The sequence below is a fragment of the Aspergillus puulaauensis genome, chromosome 8 (assembly GCF_016861865.1).
Source record: "Aspergillus puulaauensis MK2 DNA, chromosome 8, nearly complete sequence".
NCBI classification, from domain to species: domain Eukaryota; kingdom Fungi; phylum Ascomycota; class Eurotiomycetes; order Eurotiales; family Aspergillaceae; genus Aspergillus; species Aspergillus puulaauensis.
In genome coordinates, this window is record NC_054864.1 from 945895 (window position 1) to 971763 (window position 25869).

Sequence of the window (25869 nt, forward strand, 5' to 3'; positions counted from 1 at the left end):
GGTTCTAAAACTTGGCATTTTCTTGGGTACGGTCCTCCCTCTGATTATTGGCCCTTGTTGCTCGCCCCAGAGGTCGAGAAGCGTTCTTGGGCTTCGCCGTCGTCATCTTCGCTTTCTCATCCGCTGTCGATCTTGAATCAGCTTTTGCGCACCGACTGACACTCCTGAGACAGCTTTTCACGCTTCACACGACCACTCCGTTCGTTCGCGCAACCATGGCCGCCAACGAGTTTTACAACCAGGGTCCTCCGGGAGGGTAAGCAGTCCCCTTGCTCCAGCTCCGCTCGTTTCTTATCGTTGTTGCGCGACCGCACGAGCTTCAAAGTGGGAACTAGAAAGAATCCACTGTCGCTGCCAACCCTCGATTTCCAATCGTGAGCGTTCTTAGCAGCATTCAATAGTAGCTCCTCGTTCTTTTTCGCGACCATACTGACTGGCTCTTTCTGTTCCAGATACCAGGGCGGTGGCTACCCCCCGCAGGGTCACTATCAGCAGCCCCAACAGCCTTACTACCCTCCACAGGGCTATCCGCAGCAGCCATATCCCCAAGGACCACCACCGGTACGGCAACCCCGAAACAGAGAAGCCGAGCGGACATAGCTGACGAGATCTTCTACGCACAGCAACAGATGGTGTATCAGCAGCAGCCTCCTAAACAGAAGAAGAGCCGCGGTTGTCTTGGAGCCTGGTAAGCTTCGCTTCCCTCGTCTTATTGCGCGTGCTCGTGATCGTAGCCTTTGTCGCTAATATATTTTTTATCCCTCCAGTCTTGCAACCCTCTGCTGCTGCTTCCTCTGTGAGGAAACCTGCGAATGCTGCTTCGACTGCATTGAATGCTGCGAAATGTGTTAAACGATCGATACGATACCGACAAGACGATACCGTTGCGCCGTCCCATTCCAAGCTAGCTGCTATCCATACGCTGACGGACTGCTCGGAGCTGGACGCGATGTTTCTGATATCCCTACAGCGTTGTTGATATCCCTACGGCGTTGTTCTGTCTTTTCCTATACGCTATGCACATGCATGGAAAACCGGCTCCGTTGCTATGATCTTGAGGAATGGGAAATCTAGGATCCGACTTTTCTAGATTACTGTGGCCATAATAACTTTGCACTGGGATACTTTGATTGAAAATGCTTTTGCTTTCTCCTACTGTTATCCCTTTCTCGCGTCGCTTTTGGTTTTGGTTTGTACTTTCTAACGCCGCGCATGGATATTTGGGGACTGTATACTTCCTTTATGACCGCTACCTTCTCAATGCACATCTACATGATAGCTAAGACTACACTAACTGTACGTAAATGGGGCTGTAAGCAAGAGAGCAAATGATACAGATGGGGTATGATTCCTGTAATCGCATGCCTAACCCTCATTCATGTACCACGCACGAAAAGGTAAATGGCTGATACTAGATCTCTTCTGTCAGTATCTACATTCTACTAATAACCCTCTAATGATTTACAAATTGCAAAACCTCAGGCCCATCAAGACCTAAGCACAGAGTACAGCCCAGCTAAACTATTCACCTTCGGCAACGAACCCACAAAGTCAATCGATATCGGGGATTTCTCATCGAAGTGAACGGCCACGATCCCTTCTTCCCGCGCCGGTAAGACATCTCGAGCTTCATTATCCCCAATATAAACCATTTGGTCTGCTTGAATTCGCTGTCGTCGCAATACCTCTCGGAACAGCCTATCCGTCTTCGAGAACCCCAGTTCATTCGACGTTACAAGAACATCCACAAACGCCTTCAGGCCAAGCTGTCCGATTGTCCATTCTTGCGCATCCCGTGGACCCTCAGTGATGACAATAACTTTCTTCCCGAGCTCTTTCAGCTTCGTAAGTAAATCCAAAGCACCAGGCTTCAAAGTCAGTGAGGTGGCAAGGGATCTCTTATACAATACCAGAATAGAATCCATATATTCTTCTAAACCAACAACCTGGATTCCCTGGCTCTGTAGTAACGCGGCGAATCTCTCTCTCCGGTACTCGGTTGATGATTTACCGTCGGAGAAAGCTCCCGCTGTCTTTGAAGCGAGAATAGTATTGTACGAGGATTCGAGGGCTGAGATGGGAACGGAGTAGTCGTTGTGGATTTGGTTGAATGCACTAAGTGATGCGGCGGTGGATGCTCTGCGGAATTCGTGGAGTGTGTCATCTAGATCGAATCCGACCCATTCTTTGGCTTGTAGAAGGGTTCGGACCGAAGCTGTATTCTCTTCCGCTGTCATGTTGCAGGTTTCGAATTAAAAGCGAACGTGGTTTTAGTTAACAGACAAATGAATCAGATGAATCAGATCTGGAAATTTGGTCTAGCGCGAAAATTGCGTGCTCTCTTCCAGGATCCATTTCTCTACCTCATTCATGTCTGTTGCATTAAGAGGTCGCCAACTAATCTCAACACCGAGTATATTTCCAACAATAAGACTACCATCGTCAAGTCGTCCCAATCACTGAGACTTCAATTCCGAGATGTCTCACATCTTCGAATTTTGGGCCTCCGGGTGGCCTCTGAGGCGCCTTCAGTGCTATTCGATAACGAATTCGGCGTATGCCTCTAGTCCAGAGCGACAACCCAGACTAGTTACGGAGTGAATATGAATATAAGCTTCGTCATAGTCAGGAGCGACTGTTTTAGGTTCTGAGACTAGGAGTGCAGGATGAGAGTCCTGGCTCAGGTGTTATGGAAATGGAACTACGAAGAGAGCATCAACTCGTCAGCCAGGTCTCGGTCAACCTTGGAACGCCCTTGAACTCCCCACAATATCCCAATCCACCAACAAACCAGCAACCAGGCGATCCAACCCTCAAGGAGGATGCCTAAAACTATATCTCACCAGGCGCGGATTCACTCCGCAGTTGCCGCCCCCGCAATCCGCTCTCCAGGCCCCAGACCACCATCAAAAGCGCCTAGTGCTGTTCCCCGCGCTGTCAGGTCGATCTTAAGCCGAAAAGAACAAGCATTACGGGCTCATTTCCGCTATAAAGGAATCCGTGCTGTGCTGGTGTCCGATAGCACTTGCTTGATCTGAGATAGGGTTTTGGAGATGGGCTCGGAATTCAAGGTTCTTTCCGATATCACCTATCAACCTGTATCTCTCTATCGGCATGGTTTACAGGGAACTCCAATCATTATGTAACTGCTTTAACGCTTTCCGAAGCTTAGCTTGATGCTTTGTTTCCTGGTTTTAATATCGAGTGGCCCCAGGTTTCTTCTATCTGAGAGGGCTCTGTCCAAGCGGAATCCTAGCCCTTACCGCGGGTAAGACTGTATCCTTTCGTCGCCTTGAGATTCTGAAAGAACGTCAACATTATGGATACCGTCCAGGAATCTAAGTCTTCAACATTCAAAGCGGACCATGGTGCTACTCCTACTCCCGATGCCGAGCTGGCAAAGGGCGAGGTTGGCATCGCGGGCCAGCTAGACATGCCCATGAAGCGCAAGTTCAATATTTTGAGCATCGTCGCTGTGGGATACAACATTTCAAACAGCTGGGTGGCTATTGCCGCTAGCTTCGCTATCGCTATTCAGTCAGGAGGCGCCGTGTCTCTGCTCTATGGGATCATCCTCGTCACCTTTGCCATGCTCTGCACGGGCGTGACTTTGGCCGAACTAGCCAGTGTCTACCCTACTGCTGGTGGACAATACCATTTCACTTCTATATTAGCTTCGCGGCGTTGGAGTCGTGGACTATCATACTTCAGCGGCCTCGCGGCGATATTCTCCTGGATCTGCCTGGGTGCTTCGATTAGTTTGTCTTCGACAAACGTACTCATGGCAATCATAATTCGTTGGCGACCACAATACCAGCCGCAGACATGGCATTACTTCCTTGTCTATCAGTTATTCAATATAGTGATCGTTCTTTACAATGCCTTTCTGACCAACAGGACCCTCTGGGTGTACAATGTTGGATGTACGTGACTGTTCCCCATCCAGCTTGGTCCCGCTAACAATCTCTAGTTCTCCTTTCCATCTCAACCTTTGTTGTTATCACTATTACGTGCCCAGCTCGGTCTGGTGTGCAGGTCGACTCACGAGAGATTTGGGGTACATTCATCAACGGGTCTGGTGGCTGGCCAGACGGTATATCGTTCTTGACAGGCCTCTCAACACCACAATTTATGCTATCTGGTCTCGACGCAACCCTTCATCTGGCAGAAGAATGTCTTGATCCGGAGCGGGTTGTACCCAAGGCAGTTATGGTTACTGTAATTGTGGGGTTCTTGACTGCATTTCCCTTCTCTATTGGTATCATCTACAGCAACCGCAACGTCGGGGAGTCGTTGTCTACCTCGACTGCGTGAGTGCTTTTAATAACTTGAATTCGGATTTGATCTAATCTTCCACGCAGGTTCCCTATCTATTTCATCTGGGAAAAGGCCACGCACTCACCTGCAGCCGCAACAGTGTTTATGGCCTCCCTGTTCGTCATCTCCTGTGTCGCAATCAACGCCGTACACCAGACAGCCTCCCGGCTTACCTGGTCTTTCGCGCGCGAGGCCCTGTTCTTCTCACGAAAGATATCATCCGTACATTCTTCACTTGGAGTCCCAATATACGCTCTCATTCTCAACGGCGTCCTCGTCTTTCTTGTCGGGATCATATACGTGTGCTCGTCAACAGGTATATTCCTCCTCTCACGTCAGGCCCAACATTAGACTAACGTCCCAGCTTTCAACTCATTCATCAGCACGACCGTCATCGTCGCGCAAATATCGTTCGCTATCCCCGCTGCCCTCCTGATCTCTCGTCGTCGCTCAACCCACTACCTCCCGTCGAACCGGCCATTCAAGGTGCCAAATGTGGTGGGATACATCTCAAATGTGGTCTGCATTATTTGGGCAGTCATATTGACCGTCTTCTTCTGCTTCCCCACTGAACTTCCAGTCACTGGTGGTAATATGAGTGAGTTTTGTCCCCTCTGCTAGCCTCCTCGTGGTCAACCCATTTCTTGGTGTAAACGAGCTAATTAATTCGGAAAAGATTACGCTTCGGTCGTATTGGCTGCCATGCTTGTGATCGGGGTCGCGAATTGGTTTGCGTACGCGAGGAAACATTATCATGGGCCTAGGTTGGAAATTTAAGCATTAGTGCGACAACAACAATCTCAGTCGCGTCACAGGTAGTGTTTCTCATGTTTGGGGGTGGACTCGGACGATTCATCTCAGAAACTTTCCGAATTGAAACAAGCGCATAAACTCTCATTCATGTCCACTACCTACACCGTATCCAGCTGGAGTCGGGAGTCGCCAACTGTTCGCTTACAGGCGTGTGTCTGATTGGACAGGCTTCTGTTGGCGATGCGGGGAACGCTCCAAGATGCGATCTCAGCTGTCTCCTCACGTCAGCTTATTCAAACCTACCTGCTCAGTGCCAGTGCTCGTTAAATTTATAGAATATCGTAATCAACATCAGAGACGATGCCAGGTAATCGTCTAGCGGGACCCAGTGATCAGATTGGGCCGGAAGCTGGAAATCGTTATGAAATGCTGACAGGCGCAATTATTTGGGCATGGCTTGCACAAATCCAAGCATTAACCCAAAGCGGTTAGATCCGGGGTTTTTGGAGCCGGTGGAGCCACTAATCACCCGTTTGATCGTCGACTGAATACGAAATACGAAACACGACGGATGGCATGCTCGGACTCCGGTCGGGCAAGTGTGAGTATCGCCTTTGTTCCTCGGGAGTCCTGTCGCTCCGAGTATTTTATTTCTGCCTGGATTGTATTTATGCGACAGTAAGCAGCGTTGTAGATGCAAGAAAGTAGCTATATGTATGTACCTGGGGTAAGGTCCACACTGAGATTCCACTCTGCTGTCAGATGGGGACAGCCCGAAGTCTGCCCCAGAGTAAGAACTTAGCAGCCCTACGCTTATATTTAACTATCAATCGCTGAGATCACAGTCTCCATAACTCTGTAATTCCCGGGTCCAACACTGCTGACGCGCCAAGGGAATATGACTGTGGAAACATGGGCGTGTTGACACGATTGACTTGCAACCATCGGGCCGGGTCGTCTTGGGTTCCCTGCTTGTGAGAGTCACGCCGCGATTCACATCTCCGTCGGATGCTGCCTTTCCGTGATCCGTCCAGCGTCTAGCTTTTCTGCGACTCGATTTTCTTTGCTTTGTCCTGCCTTCCTGTTCCTTCTGGAGTTAAACTTAGTGGGCCGACTGACCCTTCCTCTCTCCTCGTACACTGCTTCTATTTAACAGATGGTCTTCCCCCCTCAGAAATCTGACCTCTGTTTTGCACCTCCCTGGCCTTCTTTGCTTCTGTCCCGCTCAAGCATGTCTATCTCAGGTTGAGCCTCCCCAGCGAGCGATGTCTTCTCAACCACCGCCTCCCCTACCTTCCGAGGGTGGCGCCCCTGACGGTGAGGGGCAACACCACGCATTCGACATCATCAGCAGGATAACAGGCGACAACGGAGCCTCATCCTCCAGGGAGAAAGCGGACAGCTCCGATATCACGTGTGCCAACTCTGAGAAGGATATTGACCAGGAAAGCGAACAGAAGATCACAGCCCTAGCGCGGAACCTGTCCCACCTCTCCCAGAAGAGCAGCGCTGTAGACGGTACAAACACTTTCCTCGACGCCTCCAGTGACCCCCAGCTGGATCCCAATTCCGACAATTTCAACGCCCGAAAATGGACCAAGAATTTCCTCTCCGTCGCCAATCGCGACCCGGACAGATACCCGCGTCGCACTGCTGGTGTTTCATTCCGCAACCTGAGCGCGTTCGGCTATGGAACCGCCGTCGATTACCAGACAGATGTTGCCAATATGTGGCTTAAGGGGTATGGGTGGGTTCGCCGCATGCTTGGATTCGGGGACCGAGTCCGCATTGACATCTTGCACGATTTCGAGGGTTTCGTTCGGAGTGGTGAGATGTTGGTTGCTCTCGGGCGCCCTGGAAGGTAACACAGCCTTACCACTTAATTTTCCGATCTCCGCTTACCCCTTGCGTTTTCTTCTTTTTTTAGTGGATGTTCTACGTTTCTGAAATCAATAGCCGGCGAGACTCACGGTCTCTGGCTTGATGATGGAACTGACATACAATATCAAGGCATTTCCTGGGACGAAATGCATAGCCGTTTCCGCGGCGAAGTTATCTATCAAGCTGAAACTGAGATTCATTTTCCCAATCTTACTGCTGGTGAGACGCTGTCCTTTGCAGCTCGTGCGCGTGCCCCGGCCAATCGATTCCCTGGTGTAACTCGAGAGCAATATGCGACTCACATGCGCGATGTTACGATGGCTATGTTGGGACTCAGTCACACGATGAACACGATGGTAGGGAACGAGTTTATACGCGGTGTATCTGGTGGAGAACGGAAGCGAGTCAGTATTGCAGAAACAATCCTCTGCGGTTGTCCTATGCAATGCTGGGATAATTCAACCAGAGGTCTCGATAGCTCAACTGCGCTGGTAAGTGAATATATAGCGCGCGTCCCTCCTGGCACTTGCTGATGGCTATTTTACAATGCAGGAATTTGTAAGAAATATCCGCCTTTCTACTGAATACACCGGTTCTACAGCTGTCGTTGCCATCTATCAGGCGAGTCAGGCGATCTACGATGTGTTTGATAAAGCCATTGTCCTCTATGAAGGTCGCCAAATATACTTTGGGAGCGCCACCGATGCCAGACGCTTTTTCATCGAGATGGGCTTTGACTGCCCCGATAGACAGACTACCGCCGACTTCCTTACATCTTTGACAAGTCCCACTGAACGACTCGTGCGACCAGGATATGAAAATGCCGTCCCTCGAACCCCTGATGAGTTTGCAGCCCGATGGAAGCAAAGCGTGGAGCGCAAGCAATTGCTTGCTGATATCGAGGCCTTCCAGAACGAATTCCCTATTGGCGGGAACAAACTTGAGGAATTCAAGCGCTCTCGAGCGGCGGAAAAGTCCAAGGGTACTCGTGCTGGTTCGCCGTATACTCTCTCCTACCTAATGCAAATCCGCCTCTGCTTGACCAGAGGCTTCCTTCGTCTTAAGGGCGACATGTCCATGACCCTCGCTACTACTATCGGCAACAGCATCATGGCATTAATTATCTCAAGTATCTTCTATAATATGTCACCCACGACCGACGAATTCTTCTCTCGCGGAGCCCTGCTTTTCTTCGCTATTCTACTAAACGCTTTCTCGAGTGCGCTGGAAATCCTGACGCTCTGGCAGCAAAGACCAATTGTGGAAAAGCACTTCAAATATGCGCTGTATCACCCCTCCGCAGAAGCAATTAGTTCAATGATTGTCGACCTACCCGCCAAGGTGCTCGTATCGATTGTGTTTAATATCATCCTCTACTTCATGACAAACCTCCGCCGTACACCAGGACACTTTTTCGTCTTTTACCTGTTTTCATTTACGACCACACTGACCATGTCCAATATTTTCCGCTGGATTGGTGCAATATCCCGGTCTATGGCGCAAGCAATGGTTCCCTCGTCAATCTTCATGATGATCCTTGTCATTTACACTGGGTTCACTATTCCTGTACGCAATATGCATCCGTGGTTCAAATGGCTCAACTATCTTAACCCTATTGGTGTAAGTGCCTTTTCCCAGAATTCTACGTTAAGTATTCTGCTCACCGTTTATTTAGTACGCATTCGAATCACTCATGGTCAACGAATTCAGCGGCCGGACGTTTGATTGCGGAGGCTATGTACCCAACTATCCCGACGCTCCTCTGTCATCAAAGATTTGCTCCAATCGTGGAGCTGTGGCCGGTGAAGATTTTATCGATGGTGACAAATACCTGAATACCTCGTTCGAATATTACAGGTCTCACTTGTGGAGAAACTACGGCATCCTTCTGGCATTCATGTTTGCCTTTTTGGGCCTCTATATCATCTGTAGTGAGTTTGTCCGGGCAAAACCCTCCAAGGGAGAGATTCTGGTCTTTCCAAGAGGCAAAATTCCGGCTTTCGCAAAAGAAATCCGACGCGACGCGGAGGAAGCTGCTCCAGTTGAAAAGGCCGTCCCAGTTGGTCAGGATGACGCAGACGATCATGTTGGGGCTATCTCGAAACAAACAGCAATCTTTCACTGGCAGGATGTGTGCTACGACATCAAAATAAAGGGCGAAAACCGACGCATCCTCGATAACGTTGATGGTTGGGTAAAGCCGGGCAACCTAACAGCTTTAATGGGGGTTACTGGCGCCGGCAAGACCTCTCTACTGGATGTTCTAGCTGACCGCGTTACTATGGGCGTGGTGACTGGCGAGATGCTTGTGGATGGGCGCTTGCGAGATGACTCTTTTCAACGTAAAACAGGTTACGTCCAGCAGCAAGATCTGCATCTTGAAACCAGCACTGTGCGCGAAGCGCTAATCTTCAGTGCAATGCTTCGCCAGCCTGCTACCGTGTCGCGGAAGGAGAAAATTGCATACGTGGAAGAGGTGATTAAGATGCTGGGCATGGAGGAATATGCTCAGGCTGTAGTAGGTATTCTGGGTGAAGGATTGAATGTCGAGCAGAGGAAACGCCTCACTATTGGAGTGGAGCTTGCAGCAAAGCCAGACCTTCTTCTTTTCTTCGATGAGCCGACATCTGGCCTAGACAGCCAGACAGCCTGGTCTATCTGTTCTCTTATGCGGAAGCTAGCAGACCATGGTCAGGCGATCTTATGTACGATTCACCAGCCATCTGCGATTTTAATGCAGCAGTTTGATCGACTTCTATTCCTGGCCAAGGGCGGAAAGACTATCTACTTTGGCGAGCTTGGTGAAAATATGGAGACCCTGATCAAGTATTTTGAAAAGAAAGGCTCCGCTCCCTGCCCCAAGACCGCAAACCCCGCTGAATGGATGTTGGAAATTATCGGTGCAGCCCCAGGATCTCATGCAGATCGAGACTGGTCTGAGATCTGGAAGCAGAGCCCTGAACGCGATCATGTACGTCAGGAATTGGCAGAGATGAAAGCAGAGTTGTCGCAGAATCCAGAGCCCCCCAAGGCGCCCGAATATGGAGAATTTGCAATGCCGCTCTGGTCTCAGTTTCTCATATGCCTCCAGCGCATGTTTGAGCAATACTGGCGCAGTCCGTCCTACATTTATTCTAAGGCCACCATGTGTGTGATTCCGGTAAGTTCTATGTATCAATATCTTATTATAGAAGCCAAACTAACTTGAAATAGCCGCTCTTCATTGGGTTTACGTTTTGGCGAGAGCCAGTTACCTTGCAAGGCATGCAAAATCAGATGTTCGCCATCTTCATGCTCCTGATTATCTTCCCGAACTTGGTCCAACAAATGATGCCGTACTTTGTGACGCAGCGTGCTCTATATGAAGTCCGAGAGCGACCTTCAAAGGCATATTCATGGAAGGCTTTTATGATGGCCAGTATCTGCGTGGAGCTTCCTTGGAACGTCTTGATGGCTGTTCCAGCCTACTTCTGCTGGTATTATCCGATCGGGCTGTATCGTAATGCAGGCCCTGGGGAGACGGTCGAGCGTGGCGGCACCATGTTCCTGCTGATTTTAATCTTCATGCTATTCTCGTCAACTTTTAGCACCATGATCATTGCTGGCATTGAACATCCAGATACTGGTAGCAATATTGCTCAACTCTTATTCTCGCTATGTCTCGTCTTCAACGGGTAAGTCCAGATACCTCTGTGTCAGAAATACAACAAATGTCCTAACAAGCATCAGTGTACTTGCATCCCCAAGTGCCCTTCCCCGGTTTTGGATATTTATGTACCGAGTCTCACCGTTCACCTACCTCGTGTCATCAGTACTATCAACGGGCTTGGCAGGAACCGAAGCATACTGTTCTGACATCGAGATACTCGCTGTCCCTCCACCCGATGGTCAGAATTGTACATCATACCTTGGCCCCTACGCCGAACAAACCATGGGGACTATCCTGGACCCAGCCCCCAATGGCGACTGTCGGCTCTGCAGTATCTCTTCGTCAAATCAATTCTTGGCTCAGCTCAGTATTAACCCTGACGACACCTGGCGAAACGTGGGGATATTGTTCGTGTACATCGTGTTCAATGCTTTTGCAGCCGTTTTCCTCTATTGGTTGGTTCGGGTGCCAAAGAAGAAGTCTCAGCAGGTGAAGAAGGGCTAGTGGAAATTCGGTGATGAAGGATCAGGGAAGGCTGACAGGAAAGTCTAAGCCACATGGATCGATGTAGAGTAGGCTTGGTGGGCTGCTTTTTGTTATCGTGATAGAGTAGGTTTAGTTACTAGTTCATGATACTAATGTCAAAATTGATAATTCAGATATATATCTATACATGGACATGATTATGGATTCGGCCAGATTGCAGCGCATCGTCCCCTTTTTTTTTTTCCTGCTATCGAATAATAATCATAATAATAGCATCACTGTTGAAAGTTATGCAGCTAGCTGCCAGCATAAAATAAATGTCAAAGCGAACGCCCCCACAAGTCGTTCCAAGCCACCACCATGTCATGTCATGCCGTGCGACGTCTCCCTTCCCTCGTTAAGCGCCAGGAATTCAATTTCCGGGGGCATGCTTGGACAACAAAAAAACGCCACAGCGCTCCAGCACCCAGCCGTCAGCTCACCAGGAGGAGAGGTGGGCTAAGGATAGCAGTCGACAGTGTAATACTAATATGCCAACAAGAGATGATCAGGGTGATCAGGATCTGGCTGGATTTCATCCAGGTTGTTCCCGTGTTTCCGTCGTTCCGGGCTAAGAATAAAGGGCCAGTTGTACGGAGTGAACCTTCCTGGCTCGCGTCGAGCCAAAAAAAAAAAAAAAAAAGCCTTACTTACGGTGTATCCCTAGTTATTTGGAGTAGAGATAGACAGCGAAGGCGCAACGGAGGGTGACATGAGACATCCCGACCTACCGGCGGAATTACTAGTGGGAGCAAAGATCAGCCTGGTTAAGCCTTGCGAATCGGACCTATCACTTTATATTTGAGGGTTTGGGGAAGTTCTTGACCAGCAGAGTGTAATCCGCGGAGTTGGCCCACAGGCCACGCGATGATGGCTTGTCTGGTGACCACTGACGTTGCGTCTCTCTTCACACCGAGGAAGGGGCCACCGGCCTTGGCTCGGGCTCATCCTGTCACCCCGTCGTTGCCTGGGCTTGGAAGAGGGAACGAGATGGAGGTGTGGCACAGTCACTACCTATGCATCTAGGTGGGCCCTAGGTTTGCCCGAGCATAGCCGCTGCTGCAGTCTGGTCTGGTTCCGCGCTCTGCAGGGGGGGTCACCCTTCGAGGAGCGAGATGGTCTGTCCTGTCTGGTTGGGCTGTGACAGAAGTTGTGGCTCTGTCGATGGACGGCCGGTGTGTTCACGGTTCACACTCCGCAGTGTCTCGGCTCCATACTAAGTGTCTCGGAATTGCTTTTTGGGCTCAAGGTTTTAGGTTGTTAGCGCGCTGCCTCCTGACTCCTGCATATTGCAGACGGGGCGTGCGCACGTCTTACTCTTCGGCGTCTTCGCCCGTTTTCGACCCAGCGACAGCCACGAGGAGCGATGGGCAGGAGTTAGCCTTCGCGTGAACCTTGTTGTGTGTCCCTGAGAGCCGAAACCAATTCGGCGAGGTTAAGTGGACGGATGTCGACCGGCTCCGGGCTCACTCTTCAGCTGACGCACACTAGAAATGCTGTGCAACTACGCAGCGCTTGCGAAGTTGTGCCCAAGGCGAATCTCTCCATATCGGGGTGATGCTGCTCCAGGACTTCAAGCCGAATTAAGTTAAGGTCAAGGTGAGATTTCGGTGCAGACTGCAGATTGCAGTCTGAGCCTGTGAAGCCCGGGTTTTCTTGACGCTGCAGGCCAGGAACGGGATCCTGGGCTCCGGCCGAGTTTTGTATTATTGGGTTTTGGTTTGGGCTGCAGTGAGATGAGAGAGGATCATAGGATGGGATAAGTATAGCGATCGTCGGATTGTGTTCGAGAGTTATCGCTGGCGATTGGTCCGAGTTTTGGAAAGAGTGTGTCTGTCCGTGCCTTGGCTTGCTTTAGCAGGCTTCCTTGAGCAGGTGTATCAGTATCAACAGCCCTCATGGGAGGGAGATAGAGATGGGACCCAGACGGGGTATGGAGGTGGATCAAGATGAGGGTCGGAATCGTCAATCTTTGACGAGCCAGGAATAGGATGGTGCCAGGTGGGGATGCCCCAAACTGGCAAACACTGAGCCTAGTGAGCCTCCAGTCCAGACTCTTCCAGGAAAACACCTCCGTTTCCCGTCAAGAACCCGACGGAGGTCTCTTATTTCGTGATCCCCGGTATTAATTGCAGAGCAGAGGCCTTCCATTCGGGGCCGTTTGTCTGGCCGTAAAGAACAGCTCCCAATTTAGCGCCGCTATACAAGGTCGAGAAGGGGGCCGGATCTTGTGGCCCGCCAGTGACAGTCAGACTGACCACCACCACCGATGCACCTGGCTCAACCATCATCTCAGTCCCGTCCTGTGCCTCTCCTTCCAGGGCACCCACTCCACTCCAATTGCATTGCCGATCTTTCTCGCATCATTCCGTCCCCGTTCTTCGATTTGACATGATAATCTGCGCCTAGCGCCTGGCCGGGGTCTCGCCAGGGCAAACGCCTTCGGCCAACACTGCCCACTGCCCGCTGCTACTGGTCCCGTCATTCCATCACTCACGGGATTCGCTGGCCACGCTAACTTCCCGAAGGGCCTCACACCTGGGATTGAGGGCCATAAAAAGAAACTAACCAGCCAACCAATGCATTGCGACTTGCGAGATGGCAGTGGCTGGTGGGTTGGTGACGACATCCTGCATACCCACCTATATCAAAGCCCGGATAAGGCACATTATGAGGGGGGAAGTGAGGCTCAACTGAGTTCTCCTCGCTGTTCTCGTCCTGTATTCGCCTTGTAACGTGCTCCGCCCTCGCGCTGTGATCCCCGAAGATATGCGCTCCACAGGGGCGCAGACCCCGACACTCCAGCGACCAGCCACTTGTTTCGCCTGTACACCGTACAGTATTTGACTTTCCATCCGTCTAAACCAGTTCGGGCTGCAGAATAAGTAATATCCCGGTAAAACAGCAAAAATAAGGGGAAGGGTGGAGAGGGAAAAGTGATGGATGGCTCCAGCGGTCGATGGTATCGGCGGCAGGCGCAAGACACGAATTCCATGTGTCGAATGTTCGTCCATGATGGAGGGTACGCATTCAGAGCATGAGGCTCAATCCGCGCTCCCCAATTCGTGGTTCCGTCATCGCCCGTTTGTTCCCCCCAATTGACCAGGAAACAGACGAGAGGATAAATGGCCCCATGGGTCCGCTGCAATTATGGCGGACTCAATTGTTTTCACTCAAGCTTTGTTCCCTATACCGAGGCGTTCCTTCTATCCTTTGTTGATATAAGTTCTTCATACATCTTGTCTGTGCAACAATGGATGACCACTACCCTTGCCATGACTTCCAACAACACTTCCATGTGCAAAGCCATGTGCCAATTGCGCAGGACATCCCTTATCGGTACGGATACTACGCTCACTCCGATGACCATATGTTGGCGACTCCCACGTCAGACGCGATGAATGGTGTTATTCCCATGCCCTCGAACGCTGCCATCAAGGGCCATTATTTCCCGATCGTCGAACCACTGCAATACACTCCTCTGCATCACAATTCAGCCACTGCATATTGGGGCACGTCGTCCGAATATGACGAAAATTTGCGTAGTGTGTCGCCGCAGACGGACTGCCAAAGCAACAGCCGCGCACCTACTCTCATCTACGACGATGCCATGTCAAGTAGATCCGGCTTCGAGAGCTCGCCCTCCCCTTACCCCGAACCCGTCTCGATGACTTCCTACAAACAAGAATCAATGAGCCCACTCATTGAACACGTTCAGCCAATGCCACAACAGGGAAACCCTATGTTTTCCTCAGTTTACGCCGGTCAACAGCCTAGCGAATATAGCGCACCCCCGACCTCATCCCCCAGTGAGCCTCCCAAGAGCTCCCGAAGAGCCTCCGCCCGCAAGGGAAAAGCCCGCAACGGCGTTCAAAAACGCAACGGCAAATCACCTAAAAAGACACCAGCCAGGCCCAGCCGCGCTGAACCAGTGACAACTTCCAAGCAATCCCTCAAGAAAACTGCCGACCGGCGCTTCGAATGCACCTTTGCCCGCTATGGCTGCGCGAGCACCTTCCCTTCCAAGAACGAATGGAAGCGGCACGTCAGCTCTCAGCACATACAGCCCGGTTTCTACAGATGCGACGTTGGCCGGTGCAACTTGAATAACATCAAAAATCGCACTACATCCCCCAACTGCCAAACGCAGTCTTCCCCGTCACCCGCCTCGCCGAACTCCCAACACCCTGCCATACCGATAACACCCACCCTCGTCAATGACTTCAACCGCAAAGACCTCTTCATCCAACACCAGCGCCGCATGCACGCGCCCTGGGTCGCAAATACAAAGACCTGTAAGCAATCGGTCTCACAGGCCGAGAAAGAAGCCTTTGAAATGAGTCTTGACGGCGTGTGGAAGAGGTGCTGGCAGCAGCTCCGTACTCCGCCAACACTGAGCCACTGCGGCTTCTGCGATGCGGAGTTCCGCGGCATCAACGCTTGGAGAGAGCGTATGGAGCATGTTGCGAGACACTATGAGCAAGCAGACCCGGGCCCTGAGAAAGAGGACCTCCCTCTTAGGGAGTGGGCGCTTGAGAATGGAGTTATTGTCCATGTGAATGGGGAATGGAAGTTGGCATCGCTTTGTCGGGAGTGATTCTCTCGTCGCGAGGGCTTATCCTGTATTTCCCCCCATTTTTTTTATATTACGGCCTCCTATATATTTTCTATGGTTTTTTTATATGTTTTGTTATTTTGGATCGCTTGGGAGAGTTAATGTCGATTGTCGGTGCGGACCCTGGTACGGGTTTGGCTTTGCGTTAGGATTTGGGCTGGCATAACATAGCGTCATGATTTACGATGCGAGATGATATCCTGTACTTAATATATGTAGCTATTTAGGTCTCTTACTCTGTCTAGTGATGACAATTATAACATTGAACTCAAAACCTTCATACTGGAGCATCCTAGTACCTCAGTGATCCATGTACCTTGACCAAGATCTCACATCAGATCTCTCTTCCACCTTCAAGGGAACCCTGGAAGTAGTACACATTCTGAGTAGGACCACTAGGTAATAAACGCGGGAATACGAGTCGAAATTTTGATGACATAAATTGATAAGAAGAGGGCAGACCCTCTAGTATATATTTTTCGTTTCTACGAGTAAAACCATACTACAACCTAAAAGTTCGAAATTTCGAGAGAAAGACTTAAACTGTGCAAAGTAAAACGGAATAAAAGGTAGTCAATGCTTATAAAGTCCTCTTGAGTAAGATCCCTTCTGAAGCACTGAACTCTTGTAAGACTGGTATACTCCGGGTCTCTATACCGCACCCAAAACTCCCCTGGAGGGTGCAGAATAAACACCCAGGAAATCAATCCACCTCCGCATTTGCGCAGCTTCTCCGTGATATTCGACCAGCTCTCCCATTTTGAACTCGATACCCTCGCATGATACCTCGCAAATGATACCCCAATAACGAACAACTCCACCTCATCCGTTAAGCAAAGCTAAACCAGGCCACCCGCCATCAGACCAGCCGCAACCGAGCGCGCACGCTCGGAGTCCTCTCCATCTTTCTCCCCTCGCCTCGCTTCCCATTCACAATGTTTGTTTCCCTCTCCCCTCCTCATATTCTTCGGAAACCGAATTGTATCTAACATTATATCATAGGCCTGTCTACTCTCTCATAATCATCAATAAAGCCGGTGGCCTCATCTACCAACGGGAATTTCACCCGGGCCTGCACAAGCTCTCGACAAATGACTACCTTGTCCTTGCGGGGACATTTCATGGGTATGACTCTTCCAATTTTCCAATACTCCGGATGCTCTTAAGTCGGAAATTCAAAAAAAAAGAGAAGAAAAGAAAATCCAAAGCTAATACTCTATTCTACAACCACAGCGTCCACGCAATCACGCGCTCCATAACACCCAAAATCCCCAACCCATCCGCGACACCCACCCCAACATCCAACAGCCAGCAAACCTCCACGCCATCGAATCCATCAACACCAACGCCGGGCGCAGGGACAACCCCAAACTCCTCATCCGGCCTCCCACCACCACACGCATCCTCCGCCTCAATCTCCAACTCGACATACCCCAACCCGTCCATCCCGATAAGCGGGCTGGACATGCTGGAAACGGACAAGTTCCGGCTGACGTGCTTCCAAACGCTGACGGGGACGAAGTTCTTGCTGTTTACGGACCCGCTGATGGAGAATGTGGATGTTGTAATGAAGGGTGTTTATGAGATTTATGCGGACTATGTAATGAAGAATCCGTTTTATCAGATTGAAATGCCGGTTCGGTGTGAGAGGTTCGATAGGGGAGTTGGGGGTTATCTGAGGGCTAGGGGGTGATAAATATTTATTGATATATCCGCCGCTGTTGGGCTGTCGGTCTGTATATTTTCTTGACCTACAGTCATTCTTGCTTCTGTTAATGGGATGCTGGGAATGATGATAACCGTCTGGGATTTGGTTTGGCGTTTATTGCTAGAACTACTGATGACTGATTTGGTTTTCGTATGAAATAGTTACCTGGAGGCAGGTAGCAACGCCGGGTATGCATTAACATAAGTAAATAGAATACATTCTACGCAGTATCCATCTTGTCTGTATCGTCATTATCTTTCTTCCCAGACGATTGCCCCTCCTCAGGAATGCCTTCTAGATTCGCCTTCTGCTCCTGCTCTTCGCGATCCCGCTTCTCCTTCTCCTGTCGGTTCTTTTCCTCCTCCAGCGAAAGTCGGAGAGCAAAGGCCAGCTCGGGGTCGTTCTCAGCAGCAGCATCCAAGTCAAAGCCGCCGGCGTCACCGCCCTCAGCACCCATTCCACCTGAACCATCACCAGCTTCGGCACCGAGGATAGCTGTGGCCTGGAGCTCTTCGCTGAGTAGGTTCGGACCGGGTGGGATGATGGCGAGGTTGGAGCCGTCGCCACCCCTGACGTTTTCGATGAAGGCTTCCAGCTTCTTAGTCTGGTCGGATTCGAGATCGCCGAAAGCGATTACGTCTATGGAAACGTTGTTCTTCTTCATTTTCTTTGCGAGCTTCACGAGGGTCTTTTCGTCTTCTTCGATGGGGGAGCAGGAGAATACGACGATGCGTTGACGCTGCGATTTCTCAGAGCGGTGTTTGAGGGCCAGCTATTCGATTCATATCCCTTGTTAGCTTGACCACGCCCGGGTCGAAATGGTGAAGAATGTGGAAGACATACACCGGCAACTTGTATACTCGAGCAGAAGTGGGCGGTCCCGTGGATCTTTGTGCGATGTAGTCCGGCCAAAATGCCACCGAAATCAGTAGTGAATGTAGAGAGCACCTCGGGACCCTTTCCCCCCATACTCATCAGTCCGACGGCCGACTGAGGGTGTACGCGCATCTTTGCTGTGTGGACGACGCTGACGGCGTCAATCTGGGCTTGCCATCGTGTGGAGCTGCGGCAATTAGTCGCGGATGATCAGGAGAATATATAAAGTACAGAGGTGTAGCTCACGTATAGTCGCCATTTCTGCTGCTTTCGCTGTTGTCGACGCTGGGATGGGTTAGCTAGCTAGACTCCCGACCGAGCTCAGCGGATGGGGCTGACGAACATGATCATCGTAGCTTCGAGCGACATCTTGGCGGGTCAATCGGCGGTGCGGAATACGTGATGGAAAAAGAGAGCGATAAAATAGAGTATGAGAAGAGCCGTGCGGCTAGATAAGCGGAGGAGATAGAGGTTTGATGATGGCGGGAGGATGAAGCTGGAGAGAGGCGGACACAGAGATGTCACCCGCCGTGAGGAGAGTTGAGGTTGAGCTAACTTAGTTAATAACCTAAGCTAACGACGAATTAAGTCAGCGCTTGTTTATTCGTTCCCCATCAACCACTCCCGCAACAACAACCGCCCTCTCTTCCTCATCCCTTCGCCCCTCAACAACACAACGCCAACTGCCGCATGAATTTCTGGACTGTTTGAATTAAATCGTTGGTATTTCACATTATTCAAAAAAAAACAAACATTCGGTTTTTGCACAATGGCTACGGCGACAAAGCGAAAGTCTGGCGAGATGGACGACGCGTATCCCAGTATTGAGGACGCAACACCCACAAACACTACACCACCCAGAAAGCGGATGCGAATCACGCGAAGCCAAAAACAGTCCCTAATTGACAATTTGCAGCTGGAGAGTATGTTCTTTTAATCTCGGCTTGCTAAGCTTACACTGACAATTGCAGTCACGGAAAGAGCCCGCAAACTCCGCGCACAGTACGCCCTCCAAGCACAAGACCTCCGAGCTAGACTCGAACGACGCGTCAACCGAATTCCTGTGGCTCTTCGCAAAGCGAACATGGGTGAGCTGCTCGAGAAACACAACTCCACCCTCCGAGCTCAATCAGAGCACCCTTCGCCAAGGAAATACCGTAGCCCAGCTAAAGGATCGCGCAATTTCACGGCGATGTCTGCTTCAGGCAGAAAGAAGGCTGCGACAGTCAGCCCAAGCCCTCGCAGGGTTCGGAAACATAGGTATGTAGCGAGGCATCCTGAAGCCACGCGCTTGACTAACGTGTCCAGTCCCGCCGGTATCTACTCTGACAAAGAAAACGCACCCGCGTCAGGCGAACAGCTCGACGTTCTCAAGAACCCCAAGAGGCGCGGAAAGACTGGTGCAACCCCGGGAACATCACGCGTTGTTTCCCAAGAAGTCCGAGGGGCGGACTACAGGATCCTCTCGCCCAAATCCTCAAATTCTAGAACGTATCCACAGTCCCCTCTGCGCGCTTCACCCGAGAAAGGCCAATCGTCTTCATACCTATCTCGGCCCATGTCACCACTAAAGCCCTCCAGTCCTCTCAAATCTACCACCGGTAATCTTGGAAGTGCTCGTCCTGGCTCATCACGAGGCGCCGCTCCTGCGCGCCCACCATCTTCCCAAACTAAAAGACCTGCAAGCAGAGCCGCCACTGCGGGCCCTAGATCTGTCCGTTCTCCCCTTTCGCGGCCTGGTACTCGGCAAACCGACCGCAGGGGTAGCGTCTCATCCACCACATCATCCGGTACAACCGTGACAAACACCAAGGCTGCCCCGTCGCGAAAGGCAACAACTGCAAGCTCAGCAGCAAGGAAGGCGACCGCCGCAAGATCACAGGCGCCTTCTGCGACTTCGAAAAAGTCTGCAGCCTCGGGAGCTAGGAAGGCCACGACGTCGTCGGCGGGAGGTGAGACTACAACAGGCGGACGACGCACTCTACGGAAGCGTGCATAGGCTACTTGCATATTTAGCATTTTTATCTCATATTAGTGTTTGACATCTGGATCATTGTTGCATGTCAATTTACAAACAGTTCGACAGCGCGGAGTCGAAGAGTTGGTCTTTCATTCGGTGGTGTTCGGATGTTACTATTAGTTGTTTGGTATTGGAGTTCTAGGTCTTTTATCTATTTACTGAGTTTGAACTTGTTAGATGTCTCAGGTACCATAATTTCGTGGTTCTGAAGTCCTTAATTAGCTTTTCGCACGCAGAAGGTTCAGTAAAAAGGCATCTTGCTTTATTCTATTCAATAGCTTCAATACATAGTGGATTCCGATCACTTAGTTTACCTGAAGTCTCAAGTTATTAACTGGCGAATGCCATACCCTATGTCTACAGAAATAAATCGACTCGGCCAGAGGCATTTCCATTCACAACTGACTGTAAATAAACTACATCACCTATGAAGGACGAAAAGGAACATCATATGGACGGTGACATGTATGGATGCATTGGAGGGAGACTGGAAAAGGAGAAAAAAAAATGAGAAAAGGAACCACCGAACACTTACAATGGACTCAACGACAAGGCAAGACACCGCTTCGAGGGGGAGATAAGAAAGAGATGTTGAACAAAAGGGGAATTAAGAAGGAAAATGGGTAATAGTGAGAGGTAGAAGGAGAAAATAGGACTCGCCAGAGTAAGGTATCTTAACAGTCTTAATCGACTGGCAGGAAAGTAAAGAGAAGAAGAAAAGAGAATAGAAAACCAATTCATGGAGTTAGTGATTCTGCAAAGCTCTCGCAGATCAATGGTGAGGCGAAAATTTGGAATAGAAGAAGGGAAGTGGAAATGATGGAGACAGAAGAGAACAACACCGCTGGATTACAGTGCAATATTCATGACACAGCTGGTTGTCAGATGCAATGCAATAAAAGGGCGCAAAATGAAGGGTAGAAAATGACATCCAAGGTCCTGAAACGTGGATGGTGAGCCATGGCTAAACAGAAAAGAAGGCCCAAGAGGTTGGTTCTTAGTGGTGGCCATTGACCTGTCAACGAGAGAGAAAAGACAAGAGATGAAACCTTACGGCCGGATGCAATGCATTTTTTGAAGATGAAAAGGGACGAGATGAGGTCGTTTCAGAAACTCAGGCCAGAGGATCCAAATAAGTGATGTGGAGTTGGCATTAAGCGGAAAGGAAAAATGACCGCGGGAAATGCTGGCAACGCCAGAAATACGTCAATAACGTTCCTGTCGTCGAAAGCCAAACAACAGAAAAAATCCCGACACGCGCCTCAAGAGTGTGTAAATGAACAAGCCCCGACTATCGAACGGAAAGCGAAAAGACAATCAACTGGCAACGCCCATGGGTCCCGCATTCGGGCGAGCTCTATATGGCACTTGTTGAGATTGGCCCTCGGGTTGACTCCCGGTGCTGGTGCTGCGGTTACGGCCATCAAAATCCTGGCTGCTGGGTGGAGCAATGGCACTGCTTGAATGTGAGTGTCCAGCCGGACCGGCCACATGCCGGACCGAGCTTTGCATTTGGGAAGCAGCATCTTGGGATGGGTCTGTTTCGATACGAGCCGAAGTAGGCACATTGGCTCCACGGCTTTGGTTGGTAATGGTGAACGTTTCACCGCCGTTGCTTGCTTTCTGGGAGAAGCCTCCCCTTGCAATATCCCCGTATCTCTTTAGTATTTCTTTTGTAGTAACTTCTGAGTCTCCCTTGAAGAGGGTACTGTCACTAAGGACCGACTGAAGGTCCTCGGGAATCTATACATTCTCATTAGTAAAGAAAATTTCCAAAGAAGGGTCAGTCAACATACCTCGCACATGGTGTCGTTATACGTGATAAGCGCATTGACTGCTTCAATTGCGAGGAAGCTCTCGTCTACGGCGCTGGTCTTGGCATTGGGATACAGAATGTTGGGTGTCATAACGGTCGCGAGATTGTGGATGTCCATCTTGCTTCCGGTGTCTTCATCTACATGAGAGAAGGATGATGTCCAGTTTAAGAAAGCGAACAAGACTTCCATGGTGTCGCGATGGGCTTTAGGAAGCAAGCAGCATGTGAGATGGAGAACCCGCTTCTGCTTCTCAGGGTCCGAAATTTCTAAATCTTTTGTCAATATATTGAGAGCGGCAGATAAAGTAAGGATTGACACATACTTTGAGAAGCAACAAATAAGCGATGCAATTTAAACGTTAGAAGAGGATCAGGCATTTCGCGGAGGAATTTCTTAAGAAGAGCGGCGATTTGAACGGGCGTCTCCTTGGTCAGGTCCACTTGCTCATATTTGTTGTCGATCAGCTCTGAAACATCCTTCAGCCGTCTGATATTGCCGTTCTTTCGGAAGACACCTTCCACAGACATGTCCATTTGACGCATAGCGGACACAGAGTCGTCAACAAGTGCCGGAACACGAAGGGCTCCCGGACCAACACCATGACTTGATTCAGTCCCTTCCTTCTCGACAAGAAGATCGAGGTTGACGCCGAACACTCCTTTCTTCTTTCCGCCTTTCTTCGCGTCCTTGGCGAAAGCCCTCCCAAATATATTCCAGATTGTCGGTTTACGAGACTCGATCAAGGAAAGCAGTTCCTCTAAAGTGAAGGCACCATCCAATAAAGGCTCCATAGATAGCACGGCAACATGTCGGACGATGAAATACTCCAAGGCTGAAAGCTCTGAGAAATACCGTTTGCCCCTCCCAGTTGCGGCGGGGAATGGTGCTTCCAGGCCAGGGGTAGACATGCCACGTTGATGCCCGTGGTTATACCTAGGAAGCGGTTCAGTAGTGTTTATAAGTTTGGTGCCAGCGTGCTTGTATGCATTCGGGCGCTGCTCTTTGGCCTGTTCAGCTGCAACAATTCTTGGAATATCATCCAGAGTTAAGGCATCCTGGTTGCCAAACGCCAACTCAGTGACTGGGTCCCCGTTAGCATCCTTCTCTTCCACGATTTGGAAGCCCGGTCCCCTGGGATCTGAACCCTCGCCACCAGAGGAGCCGGGCCTGACACTCCGTCCTTCTGGTCCGTCAATGATCCTTGACGCTCGGGCCTTCTTGTAAGTTGTAGATAAAGTGCGCTCATTCCTGATCGACCGTAGGCGTCGCATCTCACCAACAGTCTGCTCAAGGGAAGATCTGTCGGCATCTTTTCGGCGGCGCAATTCACCACTCGGGGGTGCTTGGCTATTATCATTTTGTGAACCGGAGGGGTCATCTACAAAAGAATTGAACCAGAGCATTAGCATTCATAGGAATTATTGCGGGGGATGGGAGTGTGGGATCCTAGAAACCTACCGGATGGGAAAAGGGTCCCTCCAGCTCGTAAAACAGCCAGAAGGCGGGCCAAAGCAACCCTAAGCAAGAAGACGAATTGCTGAAGTTTTGAAATATGCTTGAATCCCTTTTGCATATCGTTTGCAATTCCCTTGTGAGTGACACAGTTGGCGCATAAAGCTTGCCTATCTTTAGTACTTAGGAAAGCGTTCTGAATATTGGTAGTCAAATCAGACTGGCACGAAGCACAGACGAGGTGAGGGGGCTTTATATGCCATCTGTTGTCGCCTAACATGACACACTCGTCATCAATCGGCTCTTTGCATGCCGCGCAGCAATCGGAGAGTTGATCAGCTAGAGTTTCCACGCCAGCCAGCAGATCTGCAGGCGTCTCCTCCTCCTCTAGTGGCCGCAGCGATTCGAGATCGCCGAGACGGTCGAGAAGATGATGCAAGCCTTCAGGGCTACGTTGTTCTCTCTCCAGCTTGAGCGCCCCTTGCAGCCCGATGCGGATGAGAAGTTTGAGGTAATGGGCGAGCCCTGTGACGAGCGATAGAAGTTCCTGAGTCACACCGAGTTTTCGAACACCCGTTTCTTGCGTCTTAGACAGCAATGCAAAAAAGGCAACAATTTTTTTGCAAAGCAGTTTGGCTTCCCGGCCAAAGGCAAGGTCTAGATTCGGTTAGATGAGTGTGTATATAATTATGATTGTGTCAAAACTTACCCTTCATCCCTTGGGCCTTGATGAATCCTGCAAGTTGATCGATGGCCGAGAAAAGGATTTCGACATGGCCGATGAATTTTTTGGCGACAAGAACACCGTCAAGATATGCACCATTACTGACATGCAGAAGCATATCCGAGATGCAGGCCGCAGAAGACTCTTCAAATGTGGAGAGAGTGCTCCAAATTTTGTAGACTTTCTCCTCCATCAGATCCTCTTCTTCGCGGATCTGAGTGCGTTCTTCATCGGTGGCGTCTTCTTTCAGCTGAGGGTATTCTAGCGGTTGGCCGGTCGGAGCAAGGCGAACATTCCAAAACTTATGAATCATGTAACATTCAGGATGCCAATGTTGGTTCTGTCCATTGCGGAAGATCTCAACGAATTGTTTCAAGATCGCAGTGTGACAGCCATGGCACCGCTGGGCGAATTGCGTAGAGTAATGGTAATGACAATATACTTTACCCTCATGCTCATAATATGAGTCTTGTGCCCCGAAAACTGTGGGGCAGACCGAGCAAGTAAAATGCTCAATGTGATACTTGCGGTCCAGTGCAGTAATATACGAGCCTCGCAAGGCGCCACCGCAATCGTGACATAGAAGGTCTAGTCTTCGAAAGTAATCGATCTCACAAAGCGGATATTGCCCGCTCCCATCTTCTGCATCAATAGGGAAAAATTTTGACGCCACTATTTGACCGCAGTCCTATTACTTTTGTTAGAACTGAAAAGCAATCAATGGTTCCGATGTAGAAGACTCACTTCACACTTAAAACATTCGAGATGGTATGTTGCCATTAGGGCTCGAACGAATTGGCCAGTGAGGGGTTCGCTGCACTTCTTGCATACCCTTGATGAAGCACCTCCTGGTGACTTAGCGTGCGATCGGCCATTCGGTCGGGGTCTGTCCAGCGGTCCAGAACCCTCCCAATAATTGGCCCGGTCTTGAGGCGTTGTCGGGTCTCTGGAATCAGCTGGGTTCGAGTCTAAACGCCGAACGGGCCGACCATCAGATGGGCTTGGACCTGCATCATATCCAGCAGATGCGTTCCACGGCCTTGTGCGAGGAGAATCGAAAGGAACAGTGCTATCGGCGGGCGACGTGGGCGTTTGTGCTGGCAGGCTTCCCCCACCATTGCTACCACCATAGCCGCTCGTGTTCAGGGAGGGACGGACAGCCCCGTTGCCCGGCACGAGGCTGTCCGGCAATGAAACGTCGCCGGGAGGCATGTCCGTAAAGAACTATGCCTTTGTAATAGAAATCCAACGATTTGTCTCCCAAAAATAATGCGACAATACCTCGACCTTGGTTCGATTGTGGTTGAATGAAAGGATTTCGAGGTTGAGTGTGTTTGATCGGGTTGCCGCCGGGATCAGGGAGATTCGAGATTCGGGGGCGGTAATTCGAAAGCGTTTAACGGACAATTCGAGTGAGAAACAATGGAAACTATGTAGGCAGTTTGTCCCCTACTAGTCGAGAATGCAAAGTTATGTTAGACGGCATTCTCTCAGCTTCGCGCGGGGCTGGGAGGAAGCATATTTAGGGTCGT

General features: G+C 50.3%; 9 protein-coding genes across 9 annotated transcripts; 6 read left to right on the forward strand and 3 right to left on the reverse strand.

Annotated features, from left to right (window-relative positions):
- Window positions 1-215: 215 nt before the first annotated feature.
- On the forward strand, window positions 216-852 carry APUU_80369S (uncharacterized protein; the record flags this gene model as incomplete). The annotated part of the gene is made up of 4 exons (XM_041696641.1): window positions 216-256; window positions 453-561; window positions 624-688; window positions 768-852. 4 exons carry the CDS (start codon window positions 216-218, stop codon window positions 850-852), a joined length of 300 nt encoding a protein of 99 aa, XP_041562252.1.
- Window positions 853-1487: 635 nt separating this feature from the next.
- On the reverse strand, window positions 1488-2237 carry APUU_80370A (HAD family hydrolase; the record flags this gene model as incomplete). Its single annotated transcript, XM_041696642.1, has 1 exon — window positions 1488-2237. The coding sequence occupies one exon, from the start codon at window positions 2235-2237 to the stop codon at window positions 1488-1490; it is 750 nt and encodes a 249-aa protein (XP_041562253.1).
- A 1082-nt stretch (window positions 2238-3319) lies between these two features.
- Window positions 3320-5094, forward strand: APUU_80371S (putative choline transport protein; the record flags this gene model as incomplete). The annotated part of the gene is made up of 5 exons (XM_041696643.1): window positions 3320-3923; window positions 3971-4310; window positions 4362-4633; window positions 4682-4915; window positions 4994-5094. The coding sequence occupies 5 exons, from the start codon at window positions 3320-3322 to the stop codon at window positions 5092-5094; spliced, it is 1551 nt and encodes a 516-aa protein (XP_041562254.1).
- A 1241-nt stretch (window positions 5095-6335) lies between these two features.
- On the forward strand, window positions 6336-11104 carry APUU_80372S (pleiotropic drug resistance family ABC transporter; the record flags this gene model as incomplete). The annotated part of the gene is made up of 6 exons (XM_041696644.1): window positions 6336-6931; window positions 6998-7442; window positions 7504-8571; window positions 8627-10111; window positions 10165-10625; window positions 10681-11104. The coding sequence occupies 6 exons, from the start codon at window positions 6336-6338 to the stop codon at window positions 11102-11104; spliced, it is 4479 nt and encodes a 1492-aa protein (XP_041562255.1).
- A 3274-nt stretch (window positions 11105-14378) lies between these two features.
- APUU_80373S (putative C2H2 finger domain protein) lies at window positions 14379-15722 on the forward strand (the record flags this gene model as incomplete). The annotated part of the gene is made up of 1 exon (XM_041696646.1): window positions 14379-15722. The coding sequence occupies one exon, from the start codon at window positions 14379-14381 to the stop codon at window positions 15720-15722; it is 1344 nt and encodes a 447-aa protein (XP_041562256.1).
- A 953-nt stretch (window positions 15723-16675) lies between these two features.
- On the forward strand, window positions 16676-17433 carry APUU_80374S (uncharacterized protein; the record flags this gene model as incomplete). Its single annotated transcript, XM_041696647.1, has 3 exons — window positions 16676-16677; window positions 16743-16865; window positions 16974-17433. Coding segments are annotated over 3 exons (585 nt in total).
- A 235-nt stretch (window positions 17434-17668) lies between these two features.
- APUU_80375A (proteasome regulatory particle base subunit RPN10) lies at window positions 17669-18693 on the reverse strand (the record flags this gene model as incomplete). Its single annotated transcript, XM_041696648.1, has 4 exons — window positions 17669-18220; window positions 18292-18511; window positions 18571-18609; window positions 18668-18693. The coding sequence occupies 4 exons, from the start codon at window positions 18691-18693 to the stop codon at window positions 17669-17671; spliced, it is 837 nt and encodes a 278-aa protein (XP_041562258.1).
- Window positions 18694-19093: 400 nt separating this feature from the next.
- Window positions 19094-20323, forward strand: APUU_80376S (uncharacterized protein; the record flags this gene model as incomplete). The annotated part of the gene is made up of 3 exons (XM_041696649.1): window positions 19094-19247; window positions 19296-19584; window positions 19633-20323. 3 exons carry the CDS (start codon window positions 19094-19096, stop codon window positions 20321-20323), a joined length of 1134 nt encoding a protein of 377 aa, XP_041562259.1.
- A 1338-nt stretch (window positions 20324-21661) lies between these two features.
- Window positions 21662-25549, reverse strand: APUU_80377A (GTPase-activating protein LRG1; the record flags this gene model as incomplete). Its single annotated transcript, XM_041696650.1, has 6 exons — window positions 21662-22087; window positions 22141-22427; window positions 22484-23539; window positions 23620-24270; window positions 24323-25025; window positions 25082-25549. 6 exons carry the CDS (start codon window positions 25547-25549, stop codon window positions 21662-21664), a joined length of 3591 nt encoding a protein of 1196 aa, XP_041562260.1.
- Window positions 25550-25869: the final 320 nt, after the last annotated feature.